The 27,310-nt window shown below is 35.1% G+C and overlaps 2 protein-coding genes and 1 long non-coding RNA gene across 11 annotated transcripts in view; 2 read left to right on the top strand and 1 right to left on the bottom strand.

Annotated features, from left to right (window-relative positions):
• The first annotated feature begins 93 nt into the window (after nt 1–93).
• On the top strand, nt 94–8,753 carry asb18 (ankyrin repeat and SOCS box containing 18). 3 transcript variants are annotated; one of them, XM_073912687.1, is made up of 6 exons: nt 94–662; nt 2,080–2,752; nt 5,822–6,089; nt 6,450–6,963; nt 7,956–8,069; nt 8,237–8,753. In XM_073912687.1, exons 2-6 carry the CDS (start codon nt 2,482–2,484, stop codon nt 8,420–8,422), a joined length of 1,353 nt encoding a protein of 450 aa, XP_073768788.1. In that variant the 5' UTR covers nt 94–662; nt 2,080–2,481; the 3' UTR covers nt 8,423–8,753. The 3 variants fall into 3 exon arrangements, with proteins under 3 accessions (XP_073768788.1, XP_017213369.1, XP_073768789.1); XM_073912688.1 differs by having other exon boundaries at nt 455–662; nt 2,080–4,638; XM_017357880.4 differs by lacking the exon at nt 2,080–2,752 and having other exon boundaries at nt 155–662.
• Nucleotides 8,190–13,501, bottom strand: LOC141376125 (uncharacterized). Of its 3 annotated transcripts, none has more exons than XR_012385334.1 (4): nt 13,461–13,501; nt 9,141–9,277; nt 8,995–9,072; nt 8,190–8,395 (listed from the first exon to the last, which is right to left on the bottom strand). It is a non-coding gene; the product is annotated as an uncharacterized lncRNA (long non-coding RNA). The 3 variants fall into 3 exon arrangements; XR_012385332.1 differs by lacking the exon at nt 13,461–13,501 and adding an exon at nt 9,779–10,170 and having other exon boundaries at nt 9,141–9,293; XR_012385333.1 differs by lacking the exons at nt 9,141–9,277; nt 13,461–13,501 and adding an exon at nt 9,779–10,130.
• The window catches only part of fam124a (family with sequence similarity 124 member A), a 23,657-nt gene continuing 6,269 nt past the window's right edge, over nt 9,923–27,310 (top strand). The window contains exons 1-5 of one of the 5 annotated variants that reach the window (XM_068223604.2): nt 9,923–10,185; nt 10,656–10,694; nt 16,451–16,482; nt 16,659–16,694; nt 24,365–25,128. In XM_068223604.2, coding sequence (XP_068079705.1) covers nt 24,376–25,128 — 753 coding nt within the window. In that variant the 5' untranslated portion in view covers nt 9,923–10,185; nt 10,656–10,694; nt 16,451–16,482; nt 16,659–16,694; nt 24,365–24,375. The remainder of the gene's footprint in view (nt 10,186–10,655; nt 10,695–16,450; nt 16,483–16,658; nt 16,695–24,364; nt 25,129–27,310) is intronic. The other 4 variants (XM_073912686.1, XM_005167621.6, XM_001922340.9 and 1 more) reach the window with 4 other exon arrangements.

The raw sequence follows: 27,310 nt of genomic DNA, 5'->3' as shown, positions 1-27,310 counted from the left end.
ACTTGATTGTCCTCATGCTACTGGCCAACTGCTGGATCACCAGGTTTATGTCCAGTTAGAAGAGCATGTCTCACTGTCCATAATCCACCTCTCATAACAACGCTCTGTATTTAGAAACATGTCTTCTAAACCAGATCATTGCTGTGACATCTCTGCTTACACACGGAGAAGCTGTTGCTCAAGACCTTTTTAAAACTTTTTACAGTTGCACCAAATAGTTTTAAATTATTTTCAAAGTTATTTTGCTTTTGCATTGTATCTGTAAAACTTTCAGTTTATTATGTGATGTTAGTTTTTTGCTATACTCTTGTATAAAAGATTGACTGAGATCAACTTACAGTCTGAGCTGTCTATATTTAGATCTAGTCCCAATAACAACAACAGATGCGCAACATATGAAACATATTACAGTCTCAGACAGTGTGACAAGGGAAAACCCCAAGAGTCTTGTGACACAATGTCAGATGGCATTTCATTGAAATACACAGCTGAATCTGAATTTGTTGAGGCTCTTAAAGAAGCACAGAGTGAGGGGGACACTACATGTCTGCAGACCCTTTTGACAGAAGCAAGCAAAGAAAATCCAAATATCATCAAAGAGTTGTCAAATGATGACTGGATGAAAGATCCTGATGTTGTGCTCCCTCCAGCTGTGCTGTTGGGTAAGTACACCTCAGACAGGCCTCTGCTGATGCTTGAACATGTTTGATTCAATACAGTTTGATTCAATACAGATTCTACAGTTTGAATTGCATCCTTATTTTTGTATTCTGAACAGATTTTGATGTTCTCCTCTCAATCAGCAAGCATAGCATATAAAAATGTGTTTTTTTTTTCTCAAAATACTCTTTATTTTGTTGAACCTGTTTACACATATAAATTCCCAATTCACTGTTTTTTTCTTCCCAGTCTTTCACCTTCTGAAACACTTAACCAAGGGTTTCATGTTTACATTCTAAAAAGTTAAATGAACTGTAAACTAAACAAAATTATATAAAATAAAACAAAGTCTATGACTTTTACATTATTATGTAAATAAACATAATTGGTTTGATAAAACAATTGTATTTTATGCTTTTGAGTCGAATGGTACTCAAGAAGATATTAAGGTCAAGTTTAAAAAGTTAGACAAGTCAGTGATCTGTTTTCTCATAACAAAACTTGAAAAATAGTGTTTCTGTGAATAAATCAGGCCATTGAATAACACTGCTTTCGTAATGAAACTATCAAAGGAATGACTATTAAAGTAAAAAAAAAATCACATTTAACCATATTTAATTAGTTGCATAGGCTAAATTCTGAAGCACAGAAGATTAGAGATTAAAAAATTAGAAGACACTTTCAAATACCTCCAGTTATTGGTATTAATCTGGCACCAAGATGGTTAAATGTTTTAATGTCTTCAGCCATTCCAACAGCATGTTTTCCAGTTGAAGGCCAAAGTGATAAAGACCCTTTCAGCCACAGCAAAAGATATTGGCCATTACAAACCTGTTCTCTCTAGAATGTTGCATCATTTTAAAATGTCATTAATTCATTCAAGTTCCTCTAAAAGACTTGTTCTCTATGAAAAATAAATGCACATGAGAACAGAATAATAAGTCTCATTGGGCAAATGGTTCAACACATGTCACTGGAACTGATTAGGATAAAGTCATTAAGCACCTAAGGAGCAAATTGTGTGAAAAGGGAGTGGGGTATGTTTTCTGCACCAGGAATGGAACCTATTAAGCCTGTTAAACCTCTGGGCGAACACACCAAATGAACAACTGCACATAATAACATAATAGATATGTTTTCAACTCGTCTGGAGATGTTTTCTTTTTTTATTTAATCTTTTTTTTTTAATTAGGCATGCCTGTGTGGTTATAAGCAAGGTTATAGCTAATTTTGGTCTCACCTAATGATTCCTTTCACGTACACAACTAGATAGGAACTCCCTAATAACATTCAACATCTGTAAAGTCTTATATTTAAGAAGTCATTTTGACTTCTGAGTTTAAGTGATCAACACAGAATAATGACAGAGATTGCATAAAGGAGAAATTAATGCCCTTTCACTTCTGACTGGAATTACAGATGACAGCTCAGGGCACTTTTGGAATTAAGGTCACAATGCAAAGCACCAGTGTGGATCAGATTCCCCAGCAGCTTTGATTGGAGGACAATGTCATCACACCTCATGATTTGTTGAAATGGAGAGACTGATTCTATTTCTGGCTTGTGCAGTGGTGATATCACCAGCAATGCTTTCCACTCAGCTGTGCATCTGGCATATTTATCGAACTGACCTCTCCAAACACTCATTCCTGTGTTGTTGTGTTGTTTGAAAACAATGGCCAAGGCACCCAAGTCATGCAATTGCCCTGCTCTGATCACGTCATTTGGACTAAAAATACAATATATAGAGCAACAGAGATAATATAAATAGCCATAAAATCACACACAGGTAAGAAGTGGAAAGGATTGTCATTATTAGCCATGTTCTCCCAATGTAGTGGGGTGTGCGTTGAGAGTCGAAAGGCCTCGCTTTTGACTGAGAGAAGTCAGTTATCCTTGGATAGTGGTCAGAGAGTTAGGAAAGAAAAGGGCTGCAGACAACCAGGGATGGACTTTCTTTGTCCCCCTGTTCTTAATGACCTCTTAACTCACCACTGGAGGGACATGCAGGATGGGTTCACAGATCCAGAGCAACTGAACAAAGTGCTAGAATTTGAGAGCGATGAATTGCTGTGGACTGCTCAGAAACGGGGTGAGTCCGAATTGATGAATAGGGCAGAGGTATACAATAAAGCAATATTTAAAAAGACAAACCATTATTGTTTGTATATTTCAGCATCATTACAGTACATTGGCTTGAGTTGTGCAGAAATATATTTTCCCACTTTATTTTTGTTTTCACAATTTTTAAAAAATGTTTCAGAGAGGATATTTACTTCGCAAAATAATATATATAACATTCAAATCAGTTGTTTGTTTTTTTGTTTAATATCCTGTTAAAAGTATCTGTTGCAAATTACACCAGCAAAGGCTGAAGTTTGGATACTGTCTCTCAAATAGAAATCCAGGAATGCTGGAGTTCTTAACAGGTTTCTTAAATAGCTTAAGCAGAACTCATCATGATGGTCTAGTGCTAGTTTTGTTCTTCTGGTAACACAATATCAACAACAACAACACTGCTTCCTGATTTACAAAATTAAACAGCAATGTCTTGTTAAAGTAGCACCAATTCACCCTGAACCAAAATGATACATTACTGATATGATAGACTGCTAAAATTATTAACTTTTTCAGTCTCCGTTTGACATCACATGTCGAAATGAGCACTAATATACCACTATACCTTTTATAAGAAAAAAAGAACTCCACTTTTTCATAATCACAATGTGCAAAAAAAAAAAATATATATTATACAGTTAGTATAACTATTTTGGTTAATGGCCTGCTGTAAATATGGCCATCAACTGGATATGTATTTGACATACTGTATATGAGTCCCACTATGATCCAGGCTTTGAACACCGACAGCATGTCTGCTAGTAAACATCCCTCACATTCTCTGCACTCCCTGCTGATGAGACAGGCGTCTTACATGAGACACAATGACATTTTAAAGCTTTTTATGCAAGCAAAACAAAGCTTGCATCTTCTAAAATAGACTAAATGTGCCATGCTCTACAAGTCCTTTATCGCTTAGAAAGCTCTTAACTCACGGCATTGTGCCTCGCTCTGTCTGTGGGTGAATGTAGCATTACTGGCCTGAGGAATCTGTGTGGAGTTGACACAGGATTTCTAAGGGATTGTGGTAATCTTCTGTGCATATGAATGTCATGCACGATCAATACTCGAAAGCCCTGGTCCCAGTCACTGTTTGTGTCTGTCACCACGCAACAGTCCTACTACGCATTCTGCAGATTCCAGTAAAGATTTTTCTAGTGTGCCCTCAAAATAAATGATCTCATACTGCACAACCAAGAGATTATGCCACTGCAGTTAAACACTGTGCCATACATATCTAATGTAACCTATGCTACAGGCCCTTCTTAGCATACATGGAAGTAGCACATAAAATTTGATCTGTTAAACAATAGAGCATCTCATAAATGTTCCAGAAAGACAGATCAATTATTCAAATAAATCAAAAGGCAACAAATGGACATAGATGATTGCAGCTTAAGGGATTTCGCATCTATCTCGTACATCAACAACTAAAAATGGCCACAGTAAGCTTATGGGCAACTGATGGAGAACAATGGCTTACTAAAAATAGAGACAAAAAGTGCTTGAAGCTGGATGAAAACACCACTAGCACTATATAAAGTCCAGTCCTTAAAAGTGTAGGCCATTTGAAAAGGTAGGAGGAGATGCTAAGAACTATGCGCTTTGAGAACCTCTGCTCCACCGTTCAGCTGAATGGATTGCAGGCTATGCTGGATGATAGCAGTGAGTCAGGACAGGATCACTGGGAAAGAGCTCATTTACGCTCCTTATGGCTCTATAGAGCCGTAGTGAAGGGAGACACAAGAGGCCTTCGAACCCTACTAAAAAGGAATTATATTGATGTTGATGTGTTTTACAATGTGAGCCGAGAGGAACTCGAGTGGAAGACTCAATCAGAAACCACATTTGGACCCTCAGGTAAAAACAGTCATTTGAGAAAAATCTAAACTTCATATATGCATATAGGTATGGCAGAATTATTTGACCAGCTTTAGTATTGTGCTGATGGATTAAACCAAAAATCTAGTTTATTATCTGATATATCATATAGGGAATATTCCAAATTCTCTCTATCTCTGAAAGTAAGGACAAAGTTATTAATTTCAAAATTCACAACAGAGTTTTATGCTGTTGTAGGTTGTTGTATCATGAAAACATTAGTTGGTTCAGCTAAGCTAAAAGACATTTGGTTCATATAATAAGGATGATGATAATAAACCAGTTAACCATAAAACAAAATTTTTGACTGATAATTTAAAAAGAAATGACAATTTGTACATAATTCATATTCATATTACTTTTAGAAATAATGTCTACTATGGCCAAATTTTATTAATATTTTCAAGTAAACACTTTAAACACAGCAGACTATTTTAGTTTTTCTCTCTTCATAACAAAATAGCGAATACACTGGTTTAAAAAGAGCTAACACTGACTCACTGTACTTTCACTAACTAACACTAACAAGGATGAATAAATAAATTAATAAATGTACTGTTCATGTTAGAAAGTATATTAGCATTAACTAATGGAACCTCATAGTAAAGAGTTACCCACTTTTCTTGTGTTTTACATATACAAATCTCCACAAAAATCCTGATACTAATAATCCTGTGGTCAAAACTCAAGATTATGTTTATTGTAAATTTTAAAAGTATTATATAAATGTGTCAATGTTAACAGAGATTCAGTTCATGTAATGGAGCAAAATGAAGACTTTCAGTGCTGTAAATCAATGTAAAGTTTAACCCCCAAAATTAAAATGGCCCCCTGTCAGAGGGTGACGAGCAAAGCCTGCTTGCTTTTTTAATAGCCTTAAGAACATTTCCACTCTAAAGAACCTTTTGTGGATTCACAACGGGTACTTTGTGCTAATATAAAATGTTTATGTTTAAGAGTGCATAATGAAAGAGCAGATTCTGAACCATTACATGTCGTATCATTCATTCACTCAGAAAAGCACACAACATAAAAAGTCACGGATCTGTTTAATACATCCATGCCAAATAAAAGTATGGATTTGGATTAAATATTTATTTTGTCCTTATAAAATTTGTCTTACATTCTGTTAAAAAATGGCTTGGCATTGTTCCTATTTCAGGTCTTTGGTCTCTGGAATATAAAAGAGAACTGACAAGCCCTTTGTGCATTGCTGCGGCACAAGGTTTCAATGAATGTCTGCAGTATTTACTGGAGAATGGAGCGCATCCTAACCTTATCGCAGGAGGAAAAGCAGCACTTCATGAGGCCTGTGCAAATGCCAACACTGAATGCGTAGAGCTGCTGCTGGAACATGGAGCTAATCCTAACCAGATGACAGAAGAGGGACTGACTGCCTTACATCTCTGCAGAACACCACAATCACTAAGGTATTTTTATATCAATATGATAAACATTGAGAGTGCATAATGTCTTATTGCATCCAGACCAGTAGTTTGCTCCTGCATGGCGTAATACATTTGCAGGCATTAACTACATTAATCCTAAAACACAACAGCAAAGGAGCCAAAACACCTCTACACTTTTATTGATAGAGTACAACTCTAAAACTACTAAAGTAAAAGCACATTTAAATAGATTTTTTAGTCTTTCAGTTTGAAATTTTCACTTATATTTCAGTGTGTAACTTTATGTCATTTTTTATGACATTTGCTGTCCATTATATTTTAGTTTAAGTAGCATTGTTTGCATTCTCACGTCATGCATTTGCTGTACAATTTTTATTGTAGTTGTGCAAAAGCCTTGGTGAGATATGGCGCCAAGGTAAACATTGCCAGTGAGGAAGAGGATGAAACACCACTGCATGTGGCAGCTAGACATGGTCTGCCCCACCATGCCCAGCTGTACCTAAGATTTGGAGCCTGTGTGAACCATGGCAGCTCTTCAGGTGAAACGCCACTAGGGGTGGTTTGTGGAGTCACCCCTGAAAAGAAAGACAGCAGCCAAGACGAACGATATCTTGAGCTGTGTCGTCTCCTTCTGGCCTATGGAGCAAACATTAACTTGGCTGATAAAGAACACCGCAGTCCTCTACACAAGGCGACACGCAGTGTTCAGCACAAGTTGGTGGAGCTTCTGTTGGACCATGGGGCAGATATCAATGCCATTGACTATAATGGATGTTCGCCACTCTCTAGTGTTCTGCAGAGCTCTGTGGTTCGACAGGAGTGGCAACCACACACCCTCGTTCAGACCTTGTTAAATCGTGGCTCTATTAAAGTCTGGCCACAAGCCCTGCTGAAGGTAATCACTAATAATGTTGAGATTGCATTCAAACATTGCATTGCATAAGCATTCAACAGAAAAAAAATAAACATAAGAAGTCTAAAGAATTTAATTAGATCTGCATTGTTTGGCCGCACTATAAATATTTTTCCTATTAATCGTTACAAAGGGATTTTTAAAGAGGGTCTTTACAAAAGCTTTATACAGCTGAAGTCAGAATTATTATAACCATGGTTTGTTCTGTAGACTATTGAATAAAAAAATATAAAGGGGCTTATAATTTTGTTTTTAAAATGGTGTTTAAAACATTAAAAACTGCTTTTATTCTGCTTTTATTCTGGCCAAAATAAAACAAATAAGGCTGTCTCCAGAAGAAAAAAAAATATTATCAGAAATACTTTGAAGATTTCCTTGCTCAGTTTAACATCATTTGGGAAATATTTAAAAAAGAAAAAAAGATTCAAAGGGGGGCTAATAATTTTGACTTCAACTGTACATCATAGACCAAGTCAGCTATAGCTTCAAGGATAATAAAAACATTATACATTTTGATATGATGTGATAAAAATTTAAGTTAAATGAAAATTGGACAAAAAGACACAGTGTACAAGACCAAATTTTCATTTTCACTCAGTAGAAAAAATTTAAAAACAACAACTAAGCATTAGAGCTGTTGATTGTACTCATAGACAAAACATATTTCAGATGTACTATTCAGAAAGTGTAGTGACACTAAATCAATTATGTCATTCATAGGACTACAAAGTAAAGTTCTCCTTATTTGCTGCAACAGCTGAATGAATGCAAGGAGATTAAACAAATACAACAAAAGCAAACATAACAACATTGGAGCTCAAAATAAATCTTATCTTAAAGGTTTATCATTGATTGTTTATAAAACCTGCAGAGAAAATTAACGGAACTGTACTTCTGCCACCTAGATCCATTCTAATTACTTAGCAGTTTACCAGTTGACAAAAAATAATTAATTTGATGCTGTTTTTCTTAAGGTACTAACAGCCTGTGCTGAGGCACCTAAAACAGTGGAAATCCTGTTTAACTCATACACGCTTGTTCCTGTTACCTCAAGATGGGTTGAGGCCATACCTGAGGATACTTTCCATGTGAGTCTCTTAACATTTGACGGAAATTTTTTGCATATTTTCTCAAAAATAGCAATTGATGAAATAAATAAGTAATTGTGTGATAAAATAAAGCTAAGCTTAAAAGTAATCAACTTTGAATCAAGTTAATGCATACACTTTATTGCATTTTAATATTCTTTTTTTAGCTTCACAGACCATTTTATGAGTCTCTTTTTGCACTGGAATATAAACCACGTAGTTTGCTGCATCTGTGTCGGTCTGCTCTGAGAAAACAGTTTGGAAAGAACTGCTGGTCAATCATTCCCAACCTTCCTGTGCCAAAGTCACTGCAGCGGTATCTTCTTCTGGAACCAGAAGGATACATTGACTAGAATCAGACCTGGAGAGAAACCTTCAGAAACTTATTTATTACTTTTTTAATATTATGAATGAAAAAGTCTGACAAGCTGAATCCCAATTCACTTCCAAAACCTTCAGGCTTTCATAAAGTTTCAGTTTTAGTAAGAGTGTTTTTTTCACCTGTTTTCATAAACTGATGCATTAGTGTAAATAGGTTTGAAAGACTTTTTTGTTGATTGAATGACAGTGTGTTGCATATGTTAGGAATCTTTCATTGATGTATGTTAATATACAGTTGCTGCTTATTAATGTTTAATAAGACGTTTTGCCTTCCAGTAAAATAAAATCTTTTGTCAAGTTTAATTCTGCTTCATTTATTTAAGCAAAGCTTAACTGCATGACGTACACAATACACTGAAATACACTTATGCTGAGCAGCCTGAATGCTTGAAACTAGTTTATGTATCAGAAAACACATTCACCAGCAAATTAATCATGTACATCTTTTCTAACACAATCTATTCCACCAATTACATGGCAGCAGCTTAATATTTAGGCATGTAAACATGATGATTTTGCTGAAGTTAAGTATGTGTAAACTTACGCAGAGCAGCGGAAAATCACCCTGGCGCCAGTCCAGCCAAAGGAAACTAAGGGGTCAGTTCATGTGATGTGACCAAATCTAGACAACAGAAATTTGACATAAGATTTACTTGTTTGACAAGTCCCACTCACTATCCTTCATCTTACCCCATGGTTTATCAGTCGTCGCCACAGCAGATTGAACCACCAATTCCATGAGTGTTATTGTGACATTTGCATCACTGAGATGCAGTCTCAGCTTCGATGAATTTGGTCGAATGATGTTGTGGCCATTAGGGGGCGACCTGCTCCACGTGAAATCTTTTAAAATTTGTTTCACATATGAGTAGGCTAATACTATACTTTATGTTCATAGTGTAAAATGTTTTTTGCAAAATAAAGAAACGGTTAAAACATTAGTGATCCAGAATCACTAAACCAGCCTTGTGTTGCACTGGTAGCATCATGATTTTTAAAAGTTATTTTCGTTCATTAGAATATAAAGTAAAAATCATGTTCTCTTAAGACATTCACCAGAATTCCCTCTCAAAAAAAATATATATATATAAAAAACTCGATTAGTAAGGTGCTTTGCTAAGCACTTCATGGTAAAATTTACAAGCGGTTTTCTCATTAAATATTTTAACCCTCAGATTTCAAAATTTCAAAGTCTTTGACCAAAAGAGTTGTAAAAACTCAAATATAAAGACTTAAGGCACATTTAGTATTCAAACCTCTTGGCAGTTAGCCTATCTTTTTTCGTCTATCTATACTTAAAGAGAAAAACGAAATATTTCCCCCCTTACCAATCTCAATGTTCACGTTCCGCAGACTGAGTGCGCGTAATGCCGGTCTCATGGTGTAAAAGTGCCTGAATACTCGCTTTAACATCGTTGTGCCACCTGGGAGCGGTAAACGCACCGATATTGCACTCAACGAACGGCGGTGACGCACAAGCTTCACGACTGAACTGGATCAGACAGACTCTGCCGTGTCCACTTGTCACTTTTAGCTGTTTCCGTTACCCTCACCGCACTCGGTCATCCATCTCAGCTTTATAAAGTTGACTCGTTTTTATTTAGTTCCCTACAGCGAACGTGTGCGTCCAAGCGCCGAGTAAAAAGGAGAGGCATGTGAAGTTTCTGTCACTGTCAGCACAGATGGAGAACTCGGTGGAAGATGAGTGCGCTGATTCGGGAGCGGAGACTGGAGGGTAAGCCATTATAAATAAAGTTTTATTTGTAATAAGATTAAATTAATGAGTAGTGCAGCTAATATAGTCCTAATATACCGTTTGATCTGCTACACTAATAAACGTGCTGAAGAATCTGACTGCTTTAAAGCGAGTCTTTTGTTGAGAATTTATAAAAAGAAACATTGCACACTGCGCTTGTTTTAAGCTTTCGTTCATTTTAAGATTCATTTCTACCTGTTATGGTTCATTTCTTATTTAACCATCTGTTGCTTGCCATTAACACCCAAGACATCTGGCGCAGGGATTTAATACTGAAAAGTAGCTGGAAAGCCAATGAGTTGAGATATTAGTGCATGCTACTTAGGCTTCTTAGCACAGGAGAGTGAAGTAGCCAGTATACTAATCACATAGATCTGACATCAGTTCTCTGCCTACTCTCTGTTATTTCAAAGCCACGTGTGATCTGTACTATCATTCTGTGCTTTCAGCTTTGAACCATGAAAAGATGCATCCTGGTTTGTTTATAGGTATGTCACATCATATTAGCTGTCCTGTCCCCTAGGTATAGATATGCTGATTTATTATTAGAAAAAAATGGGCTAATATTGCTTGAACACTGCTTGAATCCTCCCTTCTACACCATAATATGTGATTTGTGTTTGTTTATAACCTTAGTTGGCATGCTTTAGTGAAGAAGACTTTTCTAATGGCTAATTCTTCAATTAGCTGATGCTTTTCTCCAAAGCCACTTATAAAAGCAACCTGGGGTTTAAGCTCAGATGCTGACATCTCATCCTGAGTTTAACCAAATTTGATATGTTATCCACTGAAATAAACGTATCCTCGCTGTCATACTGAACACAGCTTTTCACCCTGGGAACGTGGGATTGAGAAGCCAGTACTTATTTTACCTGTTTTAACTTTCTTGTCCAAAAATTCTAAGGAAAAAAACCTTGCCAGCAGTGGTTAATGGTTAATACTTAGTTCTTATGTAAATCGCATGCTATTTTCTTGCTATCAGTGACAAAACACTACAAATATTCAAATATGAATGCTAACCTAGAGTTTAGAATTATGCAATGTGAAACATCAACATACTTATCCCCAGGTAAATTACTTGAAGTTTAAAATGTAGAGCAAGATAACACATTTACAAAGAAAACATTCCAATAGAAGAGGATATTCAAACTTACCTCTTTAAGAAAAGGCCAGTGCCAAATATCCTCTTCAGTTGGAATGTTTTCTGTGCCTGCAGTTTTACGAGCTTGAATGAAAGGGGCAATAAGATATTGCTATTAAGGTTGCTCACGTCTAACCTGTCTAATTTATATGTACATACAGGCCTAACTTGTCCCATAGACCTGAGTGGAACTTCAGTTCTCTTTCCACTCATATGTAGCCTTTACATTAGGTTTTCTGTACAGAACTTATAGAACTGCCCTTTTTTTGGTCTTAGAATGATCTAGGGCAGTGGTTCTCAAACTTTTTTCACCAAGTACCACCTTAGAAAAAAATCGTCTATCCAAGTACCACCTTACGACGCTATTTTTTAACCAGTATTAAAAAATAGCGTCGTAAGCCTAATTAAGCAGCTACAGGTGTGCACAGTTTTAAAACGATGCAGATTACTTCCTATTAGTAAGAATATGTATTATTGTCAGTCACTTTAAAAATTTGAAATAGTCTGAACATTAACTGTGCTTGCAGATAAAAAAAAAAGTTTTAGTTAAAATGTGCTTTTAAAAGTTCATAAAAAAATGGCGCTGTTCTTAAAAAGTAAAAAGAAAACTGCTGTACTTAAATCTAAAGTATTCATAGTAGCCTATTCATCAAAAGCTGGAAATGCTGCTTGGACCCTATAAATATAGGCTATATGTCATATTCATACACTTTAAGACAAATCTTGAAATAAATGTTAAATGTACATGACAGGGTTCATACAGGCACAGCCTAATGAAAATCATTACCAGCACCTATTTTATTTTTTTTTCAAGACTGACATGCTATGTATTGAAGACCTGAAATGTATTCTCAGCAACCCATAAAACATTGCATAGGAATAGATACAAATAAAAACCATTAATAATAATATTTATTAATCATATATTAATAGTATAATAAACCTGCACTAAGTGCTAGTGAAATCTTTTTTGTACTCAAGTAAAAATACTATTACACTGCTAAAATAAAAAATTTTTTTTAGTAAATAATACTAATATTAGGTAAAAGTACAAATTACTCTTTTAAAAAGTACTAGTTGGTTACTTTTGAAAAAAAAATCAGATTTTCATTATGAAATCACTTTTTTTAAGTGTAAACCTGATTTAATGGTTTGATTGCTTACATCCCAAAGCTACATGTATAATTTGCACTAACAAAGGAAGTATAGTCAATTTTTCCTTTCATGACAATTAATCTTTTTCAATAGCACTGGTAAAACTACCAAATAATCTTTAAGGCCATAGAGACACTTTTTGCCCATTTTTAAAAATATATATTTTTAAGCTTTGAAAGGTTAAATTAAAGTATATGGTAAAAAGATTTAAATTTAGCCTTTTATTTACATATTTTACACTATTTTCTTTACAATATGGCAAATTTGTTTCTTAAATAACTGTACATCACATGTAGATTTTATTTTACACTTGATCTTAATCTAAAATAGAAACGTAAAAAAATACAAGTACACTGTCAGTAAAAAAATAAAACAAATGACTTCATTTTACTTGAGGTATTTGAAATATGACGACATTACATTTATCAAAGCAGTGCTTTAAGAGCCTTATTGTAAATTGTGATAAATAAACAATAAGTAGGCTAACAATGGATTGCTTTGACCTGTAATGCTTTAAGACGGATCAGAATACAGCTAAATGTATAAATCACACAAATACCTCATCCAGAAACATTTCCAGCATAATTATTTTGTCGTAAAGAAATAAAAAAATGTTCCACCTTTGCTAAGTTTCACTTCACAACACAGCCAAATAAGAAGACCATTAGCATTGTCATCGATCATGTATCAATCTATTTCTAAATATTTGATAACTTTGAATACTTTTGACTAAATTTAGTTAAGGAGCAAAGATAAATAATGTCTACTTTAATAGTGGAGAGATCGCGATTGTATTCTATGTGAGCACACAGGCGATCCTGAGAGGACTTGCAGTTCATTTGAAAAAAGCCTATTTAAGAGCTCACATATCTGTTTTAGCGATTTGGGTACATGAATGCGCTCTCGTGTTAAAATAAAGCACTCGCCGCATTTGCAGAAATGAGTAATTGCGCAATACCTTCATTCCCGCGCCGCCATTCAGAATGTATTTAGAGGAGTGACAGGTCAGAGGCGAGTCGACTAGCTGTCGGAGAGCGAAACGTGTATGCAGATCATCAAATAGGCAGGAAATATGTCCGCGGTTTAATTACTCTGCTAGACACCTCTGTAGTGAAAACATCCGAGAAGCATTATTCCAACAAAACATTTGTTTTTTAAGTAGTTTTTTCTGCAACACAGAAAGCCTTTGTCCCGCCCTTACGTTTCACGCAACTAGACAAGGTCGACTGTGATTGGCCACTTTTCATGTCAGTCAAATCACGCTTCAGAATCAATTCTTAAACTTCGGAAACTGATTTTCAGCAGCTTATGACACAATGCACTAAAATAAACACTCTAAGCACAGCGTTGTGGTCGTACGCTTCACAAAACAGCCAATGCTGATCACATCAATGTTATATTACGCATTAAAGGATTAAAAGTGTTATTTGTTTCTTTCATTATTCAGCGATTCCTCCGCGTACCACTAGGAGGAAGCCCGCGTACCACTAGTGGTACGCGTACCACAGTTTGAGAACCACTGATCTAGGGTTAACTATTGTAAAAAGTCCCAAGATGCTCAAAGTGTTTGTTTGATCCTACAATTAAAATTCAAAGCACTCGTTGTGTTAATACATTAAGGTCTTGCACTCAGAAAAGCATAGGAAAGATGGTTCCATAGAGCTAAATTAAAATTTTGTATAGTTGTGCATCATGGTCAATAAACTGCAACATCTGTAACTATAAACTGCATGGATGGCAGTAAATAATGTAATTTATTAAAAATTCTGTTTTCATAAGCAGAAGACAGTAAAACAGTTTTATTTACGGATGTGTTTATTTCATTATTACAGTAAAAGTGTTATGTGTAATTTAGTCCTGTAATTCCAAATCCATTACTCCAGCCTTCAGTGTGACATGGTCCTTTCATAAAAGGTTTCACAAAAATATTATTATTGTCATACTTATTATTAGCATTGAAATTTTTTTATTAGATTATCTATAGTATAAGCTTTGATCAATTTGTGTGTATGCTTAATAAAAGTTTTTTTTTTTATGACTGCAGAGTTTTGATTGTTACTATATGTTGCTGAATATTATCAGTAAAGAACGTAACATTAGACTGTTTAATTTGCAACTTAAGATAAAAGATAAATGCAATTTAGTTGTACTTAAAAAATAACTTCGGTAACACTTTAGAATAACTATCCACTATAACTAGTTAATACTCATTACTAAACTGTTAGTTAATGAGTTATAAATTACTTTTTAAATAAAAGTTAAAAGTTTGTTAATTATTTATAACTGTGCCTTATAGATAGCCAACAGATGACTTACAAGCTGTTAGTTAACAAGTTATAAATGACCTGTTAACTGTATTTTAGTGGTTTATAACTATACCTAATAAATTAGTAAGAGAACATACACAAGCTGTTGGTAAATTACTTACTAACGGCTTGTTAAGTATCAGTTAATAGTGTATATATGTTATTGGGACGTTATTCTAAAGTTGCAACTATTCTTCATTTTTTAACTTAGTAAATGAGGAATAGTTGCAACTATAGAATAACGTCCCAATAACATACATAAGCTAATAACTAACACATAACTAATATATTAACACACACTTTACAGATCAGCTGTTCATAGTTTCTTTACCATCTACTAATACCAGTGAAACTTTTGTAGAACTTTTCAAACAAAATACATTTTTGTTTTGTTTTCATGTTTAGCACAAAATGTGCCCAAACCTCATGGGTTTGTATTCTGTTGTACACTGCTGTTCTGCCATGTGTATGTGTGTTTCTATAAATTAAAAACAATGTTCAACATTTCACCTGTGGAGATTCTTTAGTAAAATACAACACACAGAAAAGCCTATGAGAGAAACAAGGTTAAGGTTCAAACACTTTATATTTTAAATATCACATCAAATTTCTGTAGCTTGACCTTGTTCCACCCATTTGCTGTTCTGCAAAGTTTCACTGGTATTAGTAGATGGTAAACAAACTATGAAAAACTAATCTGTAAAGTGTGTGTTAATATATTAGTTAAGTGTTAGTTATTAGCTTATGTATGTTATTCGGACGTTATTCTAAAGTTGAAACTATTCCTCATTTACTAATAGTTAATAAATGAAGAATAGTTCCAACTTTAGAATAACATCCAGATAACATATATAAACTATTAACTGATACTAAACAAGTCTTTAGTAAGTAATTTACTAGCAGTTTGTTCATGATCTATTACTAATTTATTAGGTATAGTTATTAATCACCAAAATACAGCTAGGAAGTCATTTATAACTTGTTAACTAACAGCTTGTAAGTTATCTGTTGGCTATCTATAAGGCTGTTATAAATAATATAAATAATTAACAAACTAATAACTATTATTTAACAAGTCATTTATAAGCCATTAACTAACAGTTAATTAATGGACTATTAACTAGTTATAACGGATAGTTATTCTAAAATGTTACCATAAATTCATATATTGCATTGTTCTCGTTGCCAAAAAAACAGGAAAGAGAGAGAGAGAGAGAGAGAGAGAGAGAGAGAGAGAGAGAGGAAAGGGAAAAAATGACCAGAGAGCGATAAAAGGAGAGAAAGCTTGTTCAGTGGAGAACGTGACTAGGTCATTATGTAGTTGTACATAGGTATAACATATTTCAAAAAGTCTTCAGTCTTTGTTTTTGTGCCTTCCTCTGCAACCACTGAGCTAAGAGAATACAAGCTTTCCACAATAAAGTCACTAAAGACACAATCTTTGATCATAAACTCTACATATATGTGTGTATACACTCGAGGCATACTACACACACTTTATATACCATGACACCCAGAATTGTTTATCCAGATGTAGGACCTTCCTTTGAAACCTTGGGATCCTAAATCACTCTAACAGTCTCTAACAAAAGCCTCTCTCTTTTTCTCTTTCTCTCCATTCTGTCATTCACTCTCTCCTCAGGTCTGACTACAGTCTTATGTCGTCAGCAAGCAGTGAGTACATGCCATTTCTTTGCACATTCCCTTTTATTAAACACAGATTGTTTTACTAATGAAATATGTCTCAGACAAGCACATCTGCACTCTGAGAAAGCAAGCACATTTAATTTGTCCTTCTTTTCCCTTGTCCTCAATGTGGTTTATTCTCTTTTCTTTGTATTTCAAAAAAGCATGCTAGAAATGACAAAGAGGAAGATTTCTGACAGGTGAAGCTCTCGACAGTCGTTGCCATGACAGTGAGATTAGTTTGTTCTGGAAATCACTGCTTGAAGTGCTTTGAGAGCTCTAACACCTCCGCTTGTTTGTGTGCGAGTGCCTGCTTGAGTGTGAGTGTTAGTGTGTACTGTATGTGTGTAGCTGACCTTTCCCCGTGGCTGTGTCGGGCCCAGTCTGTTTCCCTACGGAGGGATTAATGTCCAATATTAGCCCATTAATCTGGGCAGCAGGAAACACTCCTCCCAGTGACAGCGCAGGAAGCTCTCTTTGACTAACACACTCACATTCAGAAACACTCACCTACCCACACACAGTAAAACATAGAGCACATCAAGGACACCACATAATAGACTGTGCAGAATTTACTAAAGAATCAAGAAAAGTGGTTCAATGTGGACTAGGGGACAGAATGAGGAAAGCAGAAGGAGACCATCTGAGAATTAGAAAGACAGAGAGGAATTCAATGATTCATTTAATTTCACTTAAAAAAAACTCTATCACAAGGTTATAAAAGTGCAAATAAGAGTGTAAAGTTTTGCGGGTTATCTGTTGATGTGCAAATGAAAGAACACAGACGCTGCTGCTCATTTTCATGACCAACAGCATCTAATGAACCTCACAAATTAAAACAAATGTGTCTTTGTTGTCTGTGTGTTTACATAAAGTTTTTTAATTAAAAAAAATCTCTCCTCTCTTCCATGCACTGTTTTCTACAATCCTCTTTTTCCAGCTCTTCAGGTGCAAAGATGAAAGATGAAGAAATGCATTTATCATCACAAAATAATAATAATAATGACACACATAACAGTTAATTGACCTCAAAGCTTTTTAAAATTATACTGCATTATTCATTTACTCTTATCTCATAACTTTTGTATCTGACACATATACAATGCATATCCACTAATGTCACCCACATGAACAGCTATACTCTGTCATTTTTATTCATTAATATTTGACAGTGTGTCTTACAGTAAATAATGACAGTAGTGTTTTATTAACACCAAAAGACAGTTTATGCTGGCACAAGCTGGTAGTAAATCTGGACCTACGTATCTTTCATTTGATCATTGTGTGCGATCTACAACAAATTTCAAGCAAAATAAATATATAATAACCAGTGTTTGAAAGAGTACTGAAAAGTCATACTTAAGTAAAAGTATTATTACTTGTACAAAAATGTACTGCAAGTAGAGTAAAAGTATCTGTTGTAAATATTACTCAAAGAAGGAGTAAAAAGTAGCCCTTTTAAAGTACTCCAAAGTTGCGAGTAGTAACTATTATGCTTGAATGTCTGATGCGTTTCATGCAATTTGTGCAGGGATGTGTAAACATAACATTCTGTAGTGCATTTAGTTATTGTTTGTTCAGTCCATTTGGTGAATTTAGTCATTATACAGTAGGCATCAGTCATCTTCTCATCTGTGACATGCATCTAAACAGTCTCTCAGTCACTGCGTGTAAAGATTTTGGATATTTTCTTGGACACTTTTAATGCTTCCAAGTGGTTTGCGGCATTTATAAAACACCCCTATGTGTTGAGAGAGTTCAGTATGATGCGATTTAGTTTCTTTGTGCAATTTGATTTTTGCAGGACTGACTTTCTACTCAGTCCTCATAGACAAGAAAAAATAAAGTAGTTACTGCAGGTTGAAGGAAAGTAGTGGAGTAAAAGTACCAATACTGCACTAAAAATGTACTCAAGGGAAAGTAAAAGCACACATTTAAAACTACTTTGTAAATTACATTTCTTGAAACAAACTACTCAATTACAGTAATTTGAGCCTTTGTAGTTCGTTATTTTACACCACTGATAATAACAGAACTATTTTTGTAAGCATGGCAGAGTGCATATGGCAGTATTGTAGTGTGGATCAGTGTAGTATAGGAAGTTAATGAAGAATACTGTATATTGAATATTACTGCATATTGTCATATCATGCCATTGTCATGTCCATGGTAATTGCAAAAATGCTAGTTTGTGATGTGCATGCATATCACACGTTTAGTCTATAGGTATGCTTGAGTACTGCATAACCAAAAACAATGGGACAATTTGTGCAGAAGTTTATAGCCTTTACAAAGTGCCGATGCCAATTACTGGATTTATAAGTATATTGCTGTATGCATGCGTTTTCTTTATCTGAACATCTCTGCATGGAAAATATTTCTGTTTTTCCACTACATTTCCTCTTATTGTTTCTGCATTCTATCTCTTTTTCAACAGTATGACAGTATGCTTTCTTGAAATGCTGCCATGAATAACTGCCTTACTGCTGCATCATCAGTCATGTCAGCATTTGGCCACTTCTGCAGCTCATCAGATTTCCTTAGTATCCATGTGCACAACACTTTCATCTCTAAATCTTTGTTTTGTCACATCACTAACAACTTTAGTGTTCTGTATAAACAGAATCCAGAGTTGAGTGTTCATTCTTAGAGATCAGTGTTGCCTTTGCTCTGGGCACTTTACTGTTGAATAATGTGCTTAATTAAGCAATTTGAATAGAACTGAAAAATATAATTTAGCATCACGAAATCAGTCTCAATGCTTTGTTTTACGCACAAAAGTACATGGAAGATTAGATCAGAGGGAAATAAACACTTAAAGAGTAATCACTTTTTACAGTTTAAGAACGATACCAGATTGAGGAGTATATTAAGGATGGTTAAGCTGGAGCTAAACAAGGTGTCTTATTTAATGGTGTTGCTTAAGTCTCGCACAACCAGATTACATTCCATTACAGTCTCAACTAAGATTACAGATGGTTTGAAGTAATCAAGGTTTTGTGAAACTTGCCGAATGCAGAGCTGTGTACAGAAACTTCCTATTTCTAATGTACACAACAATATGGGGCTGCGATAGCTATATTGCTTTTTATATGTTTGTGAAAATATTTGTGTTTTGTTTTTGGGAAACAAATGTTTAACCATTCAAAATGGCTCTTAAAACATTTGTTAAAAATACTTTCACAAATATGACAAATTATTATAAATCAATTCTAATATTTGTCATTATAAGGATCTCTTTGATCCCCTATTTTGTGTTTTAATTATTCAACATACTGTATAAGCTACCTGTCTTTGGAGTATTTGTTGACTGTCAGGTTGGGCATTGAGTAAGTGTAATGTAAGTGCAAAGTTATCTAAAATGCATCTGTGCAGATATACAATGTGCAATCAGTTTGTTGAGTGCACAGATACACATTTTGTTTGCACATCATTATAACAGACTCTGTAAAATCATTTTAACCTTGGTAACAACCTTCATTTATCTATCAAAACTTTACTAGCAAGATGCTGGTTTGCATCATCCATCCAAGAAAGATAGCTTGCATATCTTCTGGCCATAACAAGAAAAAAAATCAGAAAGTTTAATTCACCCATAAATAGTCTTGTTTATATTTAATTGGATAATAACTATGTGATTCAGTTCATACTAAAGTTTCCTCTCCTCAAAGTTCATTATTAAGAAGAAAAAACTTCTAAATGATTTCATATCCTAGTACTGCGATGGTTTAAACTTATGAAACTGCAGAATGTCCTTAGCGAGACAATATTTCCCTGTCCTACTTTCTTTTACCACCATTGCAACATGAAGGTGATGTCATGTTATGTTGAGTTCTAGGTAAACATTAATCACCAATTTAAGAGGAATGGGCTTGCTTTCTGCTAAGTTTAAGGTTTTAAAACATGTCGGCATTCATGTTAGCAGAATTATTGTAAGTCACATCATCGCTCAGGGAGAAGACTGGACAGATCTGTTAAATATTTTACTGATCTAAATCACTGCATATCATTTTTAAATAACCACATTGCGGAGTGTTTTTGAAAGTTTACTTTTTTAACATTTAAATAGCACCTACTTTACCTCTTATTCAAGATTTAAGATAAGTCTTTTGTGTCTCCAGAATGTGTCTGTAAAGTTCAGCTCAAAAAACACCCATGAGAATATAAAAATATATACATAAAAATATATACATTTTTGTACATTGAAAATTTGAGCAGTTAGCTGTTTTTGTTGCTTGTGCCTTTAATAAAAATGAGCTGGTTCTTCCTGCCCAACATTCCCACGTGCGTGTTATGGCCCGTTTTCACTGAGTGGTACGGTACTGTTCAGTTTGGTACGCTTTTATGGCTGTTTCCACTGTCAAAAGGCGTACCGAACCAAACTGTACCATACCACATTTTCGGCTCCCTTTCGAAAGGGTACCAAACTGTGAAAAGGTACCAAAAGGCGAAGCTAGACATGCAGCTAAACGCTATTGGTTTACAGAGATACGTCATTCGCTTATGCAACAAGCCAGGATGAAAACAAAAAAACCCCCATGTTTAAAATACACAGCCGATGAGCCGAGATATTACAGTGGAATTATATATACATATAATAACGAGCCATGATCGGCCCGAGCTTAAACAAATCTTGTCGTCATCTTGATGAACAGCCACAAAGCCATGGAGTAGAGCAGAATCTACCCCCAGCCTCGTAGTTTTTTACGAGCCAGTCTGACACACAAGCGGTTTCGCTTTCTTGCTTTCGCTTGTCGCACGTCGATTTCTGAAATAACAAACTTCTTAAGCTCATGATAATAATGTGCGCTTGATTGTTGACGCGCATTTGAAACCCGATCCTGTCAAACAGGAAAAAAAAGGTGTAGCCGGAAAAAAAGGAGCACATTATTTCTTCAGCAAACGTGAACAAACTGCCTTGTTTAAATTTTTATCATCATCTTTTGGACTAATATGAACTAGGAATGACAGAATTACTTTCTAACAGAGGCTCCATGTGCTGCTGAAGATTACACACACAGATAAGAGGTTTTCACTGACTATAGGCTATATTTTGTGTTGTTTTGAACTTAAATAAGGACGAAATGTTTGTTTTTTTTACAGTTTTTCTGTAATTGGTAACATATCGGGGACTGTAAGGGTCTGTATGGGTTCATATATGTTTGTTTATTTATTTATTTTATATAATTACAGACGTTACAGTAGGCTATTTCGTGCTGTCATTGATCTGCAGTTACAATCAAATCCTTTTTATAGTTAGTAATAATCATTTATACATAATTATTTATGTGTGTAAAGCGTCTGTTTTGTGAGAAGTGCTTTTCAGATGATATGTGAGCGACCCGTACAGCTTTAATGTAGACATTTCCTTAAGTGAGAATGATGCGACTGAAACTTTGTCATACACCACGCCCACCAAAAGCCCTTGGCAAAGGAAACGCAAGCCTGATAAAGGTGACCCATACCGACCCAAACCGTATCGTTCTGTACCACTCAGTGGAAATGAACCATTAGAGCCATAGAGATCGCTCACTATTGCTCTGATGGGTGTAGACTTTTCCTGCATGCGCAGTGACAGACAAGAATAAAGTAGATCTCCCATAAAGGTTATTTGGTATATTTGTTGTGGAACTAATTTAAGCCTTTCTTCAACGATGAGTCACACACAATATATGCACACGCTCGTGCACACACACACACACACACACATGCACTTTTATCTTTGTACTGTTTTTGCAAAGCAAATGTGACAGCATACATGTTAATATTCACTGCTATATGGATACAACAAAAACAGATTTATGTCCACAAACCAGGATTGAAGCGTCTTCTTTTATAATTGTACTGACACTATGTGCCTGTGGTGATAATTTACAGTGATTTTACTTTCTTTATTACAAACATGCATTTAAAAAAACATTTTTAACTTGTAAAACTCATTCTTGAGGTGCTGATGATCACAGAAAGCTCAACAGATCAAACAAATCCCGGTTGTTTTGCGCACATCCTGTCTTGTAGATATGATTATGCACATTACTATGGAGACATGTTAATACACGGCTGTGAATCATTTGGTGGGTGGGAAACCACATTCCCACATCATGTTGGGGTGGGCCTCAAAATGGGAAGGATTTGGATTTTATTTTTAATGTTAGAAATAAAAAAAGAGACTTAATTTTGCTTATATCAGACCAATATGACTAAACTACACCCACATACAGTTCTGTCCAAACAGATTACAAAAGTTTCATCATAGGTGCCCTTTAAAGTATGAATCTCCCAGTTTGTTTTTAATTTTTACAGGCTTAGTAATTTTATTCGTCAGAGGATTATGTTCAACATAATCATACTATCACAGTGTGGATAAAAAAAAAACAAACAAACATTTATTTATTTATGAAACAATATTTAACATGATCATAATAAAAATAAAATGGACTCTTATTGTATTTTAGCATTTCCACCAGTCTGTCAAATCACATTTTTGTGATTTTTGCTCTTTATAGCATCAGCAAGTCAAATGATATGATTTCCTGAGAAGGAACCATGTGTCTGCCGGGCGAAGTGCCATAACAATCACACTTAATTTCTTCCATCTGAACCCTTTAGGTAATTGACAGAGTCATAACTGGATCGCATTAGGTCTGTCTGCATGTGTGTATTCCACATAAGGTCATACAATGGAGAATATTTTGTATGTTTTGAAACATAAAGAAGGACCTTAGTCTAGTGCTGCTTTGTTTTTCTACATTGATCAATTGAAATGATCCTTCATTAAAGTCAGATGTTTGTCAGTTATACTTCCAAAAGTGCAGTGCAACTAGAGAAGTGTGTTTATTTGTGTGAGTGTGTTTTTGTGTGTAAGTGTGTAAGAGCATAGCGTTCCCTCGGCCTCTGGTGCCCTCAACCTTAAACAACAAACAAAGTGGGACGAGTCCCATGAGTCAGGAGTGTTTGGGGGTGGGGGAGAGTAGAGGAGAAGAAAGAGGCAGCTGTCCACGTCCTACTACTTTCTTGCAATTCAGAGATTATTTGGGGGGGGGGGGTTCTGAGAGACTGCACAATAATAGTGCTCTCATATTTACAACACAAATTTGTCTGCTGTGTTTAATGACCAGGCAGACAAATGTGTATCTAAGAGGGTTTGAAGTGCTTGTTGTGCATAAATTTAGGTATAGTTGTTTCACATTATATATGAGAATTTCTGTCATTTTCTTTAATCCCTGCTCATAGGCGTAGGAGGTTACATAACTTACTAAAATTACAAAATGTCTTACGTCTTTATTACTTTAGTAATGGATTCTTTCTTTTGTCCTCTGTTTGTATGTGTGTGTGCACTCGAGGCTCGATCTGGTCAAAGGTTCAGTGGAAGGGCAAACCTTATTCAGAAGTCCTACAGGGAGCCAAAGCATTTTTCCTGGGTTACTAACCATCCACTAATGCAACTAATGAGGCTGTGCTGTTTTCTATACAGCCTGATTACAGAAAAGGAGCACATGGATGAAAAGATTTCATTTAGTCTCGAAAACCCATACTTTTTTCATTTTGTTTCTTCCTCTATAAAAGTCAAAGGCAAATATTTAACAACACAGTTACTGTATTTAATAAAGTCAATAACTAAGTGTGTCCACATCTTCAATACTTGATGGTAGTGAACATATTGAGAGGAGGTTAAATTATTGTTTCTGTTCATACTACAATTGAATCATAAGTAGAAGTATGAAGTACATTTTTTGCCTTATAATATTTATTTAAAAATGTCATTTTTCTGTAAAAATACATTTTTCTGTTGACGAAGGCTGAGATTAAATGTTTTTGTCTAGTTCAACCCCAGCCCTTTCTTAAACTTCTCTTATGTCTATTTTTTTAGGTGATTTGTCCATGGGGGACCAGCAAGACCCTTTCCTAGTTTCTATCCACATCATCACTGACCCAGGTCAGGCCAAAACACTCCAGCAAGCTGCGGATCAGGTTCTGTCTTGGCTTCACCCAGACCTCACCCTCTTCAGGGTATCGGAGCGGGCAGGAGGTTTCTCTCGAAAGCACAAAATCCGCCTACAGCACGTCAATGAACTGCCATCACTTCAGCCAGCCTTGGCCATCATCCTGTTTCTACAAGATGAATATGGAGGTGAAGAAAGTCTAGAGCGTCTCCACAGTCAGCTGAGATGCCCGCCATGGAGATACCACCACACAGAGCGGGTGAATGGCCGAGGGCTTTTACCACTTTCTGCAGCCAGTCAGGACTTTGTCACGCTGGCACCAGGCACGCCTCTATGGGCACTTCGCCAGGTGCATTATGGCAAAGAAATTGCACGTTTTACGGTCTACTGCCACTATGAGACCTACACTGAGCAGGTGCGTCTCTATAGGCTGCTGCTACGCCGAAAGCTGGCCCAGAAGAAGGAGGATTTCAGTTTCTGCGTGGTTTACTCTAACCCTGAGACAGAAATACAGCTGTCATTCAAGCGGATGCCCCGCGGCCAGAGTCCAGCTCCAACTGAAAATGCTGTGATGGAGATTCGAGTAAGAGACGTGGGTGAACTTGTGCCGCTGCTACCAAGGCCCTGCACACCAATTAGTGACGTCCGCTGGCAAACCAGTGATTATGACGGGAATAAAATACTGCTACAGGTAAAACAGAGAATGCATTCATTGTTTTCTGTGTGTATACTGTTGTTGAATATATTTATGTGTTCAGAAAAAAGTTTCATGATATGCTACACTCCACAAATTTTGCATGAGACTTTTCCAGACAGGACAGTAGAGTTACATGAAAACTGGAGTATAGACAGGAGGTTAGACCTGCAAAGAACATTTAGGCAGTAATTGAACTTGTCTACTTGAGAGCAGTTGTACTGAGTTCATTTAACCAAAAGGCTAGACACACTGACATATTATTCAGTATATTAAATATTGGATATATTTGAGATAATAAATGAGCATATAAAATGATATTCAGGTTATTTTATATTAACTTAGCCATATACCTACTCGGTAAAAAATGCTGGGTTCCACACAATTCCTTCATGTTCTCCCAACAAAAAAGTCAACTTAAAATGAAACAATTATAACTAATTTAACAAATGAAATATGTTAACTTTTTACATATTTAAGTGGATTAAACATAAAACAGTTAAGTTCAAATTAGAAATTCATTTTAAATAAGTAGTTTGAACAAACAGCAAAAGTCTATTTTTTACTATGTACTGTAGATATCAGAGAACGTTTGCCTTATTGAATCAATGCAACAAATGGCACATTTAATAACATGTTTTTATTCTAAACTCACTTTATAACTTAAGTTGAGTTCATTGGCAGTCTTTGTAAAATCATTTTCAAAATCAAAATCCATTTATTTGGATGATAATGACATTGAGAAAATAGCCATATTTTGAATCAGTATGCATGACGTTCAGTGGGCTGTTCACATGCTTTGCATCTTTTTCAGTGGCATTTATTTGTTAGAAACTAAACAAACCAAAAGCAAAGCAAGATGATATTCCTATTGCCACTTTGTTTCTTTTTCACTTTTTTTCCTAGTTACCACAGTAAACAACTGCTGCTAGTATTTGAACTACCTAGCTAGTTGAACTAGTAGCACCGAAAAACTGATAAAGACATAACTTTATCACAATAGCTTGGAAATTGAACTTAGGTTCAGAACAAGAAATCGAACTGTGCGTTAGTGCTAGAATATCTAAAAAAATAAAAATAAATGAGAAGAGTTTAGCATATAAATACTCAAACCAGGCAACTGAACTAAAACACACAAGCACATACAGTACAGGTCAATTCTTTCTGACCTGGATTAGCTGCGATCAAAGCAGGTTTGGCACTCTGTCACAACTACAGCCTCATTACTAATCAACCCCTGCTGCTGCCAAATGGCACAGGGAGGATTTCACACATAATGCACATTATCTTACAAATGAAAAGCTCTAGCCGAAGTGTTTATACTGATCTAAAGATAAACTCACCCATCACATAGATTATATAAAAAAAATACTTATCAAGCATTAAAATTTGATGACATAAAAGAATATATTTAAGTATCTTAGTGTATCACCTTAATGTTAAAAAAATAAACATTTAGACTAAATATAGACTATTTCTACTCTCCCTCAGACCTCAAGATTTCATTCAATCGTACTATTTTTATTAAGCACAGGTCAGAATAAGTTTTTTTATTATTATTATTACATAAAAGTATGTTCTTTTAAACATATTTATTTATTCATTCATTCGTTTTCTTTTAGGCTTAGTCCCTCTATTAATCTGGGGTCGCCACAGCGGAATGAACCGCAAACTTATCCAGCATATGCCCTTTCAACTGCAACCCATTACTGGGAAACATCCATACACACTCTTTCACACACATACACTACAGACAATTTAGCCAACCCAATTCACCAGTACCACATGTTTTTGGACTTGTTGGGGAAATCGGAGCACTTGGATTTAAATAGAATGTTTAAAAATATATTTAAATTGTAATAATTTAAATAGTTTGCTTTCTAATAAATTAGATTTTATTAAAAAAAAAAGTGTTGTAAATATATAGTTAAAGTCATAATGTTATAATTTTTATTTCCTTTAAATATTGGCCAAATGATGTTAAACAATCATTTTCACAGTAGTTTCTATAATATATATCTTTTCTTCTTTGGAAAATGTAATTATTTCTTTTAGTTTGGCTGGAATAAAAGCAGTTTTTGTTTGTAAAAAAAAAAAATTAAGGATAATATTATTTACTACTTTTTTATGATTCTACAGAAACGTACTTTTCAAAATAACTAGTAAAACATTATATATT

Source organism: Danio rerio, chromosome 9 (assembly GCF_049306965.1).
Source record: "Danio rerio strain Tuebingen ecotype United States chromosome 9, GRCz12tu, whole genome shotgun sequence".
Taxonomy (NCBI): domain Eukaryota; kingdom Metazoa; phylum Chordata; class Actinopteri; order Cypriniformes; family Danionidae; genus Danio; species Danio rerio.
This window is presented reverse-complemented; position numbering and strand designations above follow the sequence as displayed.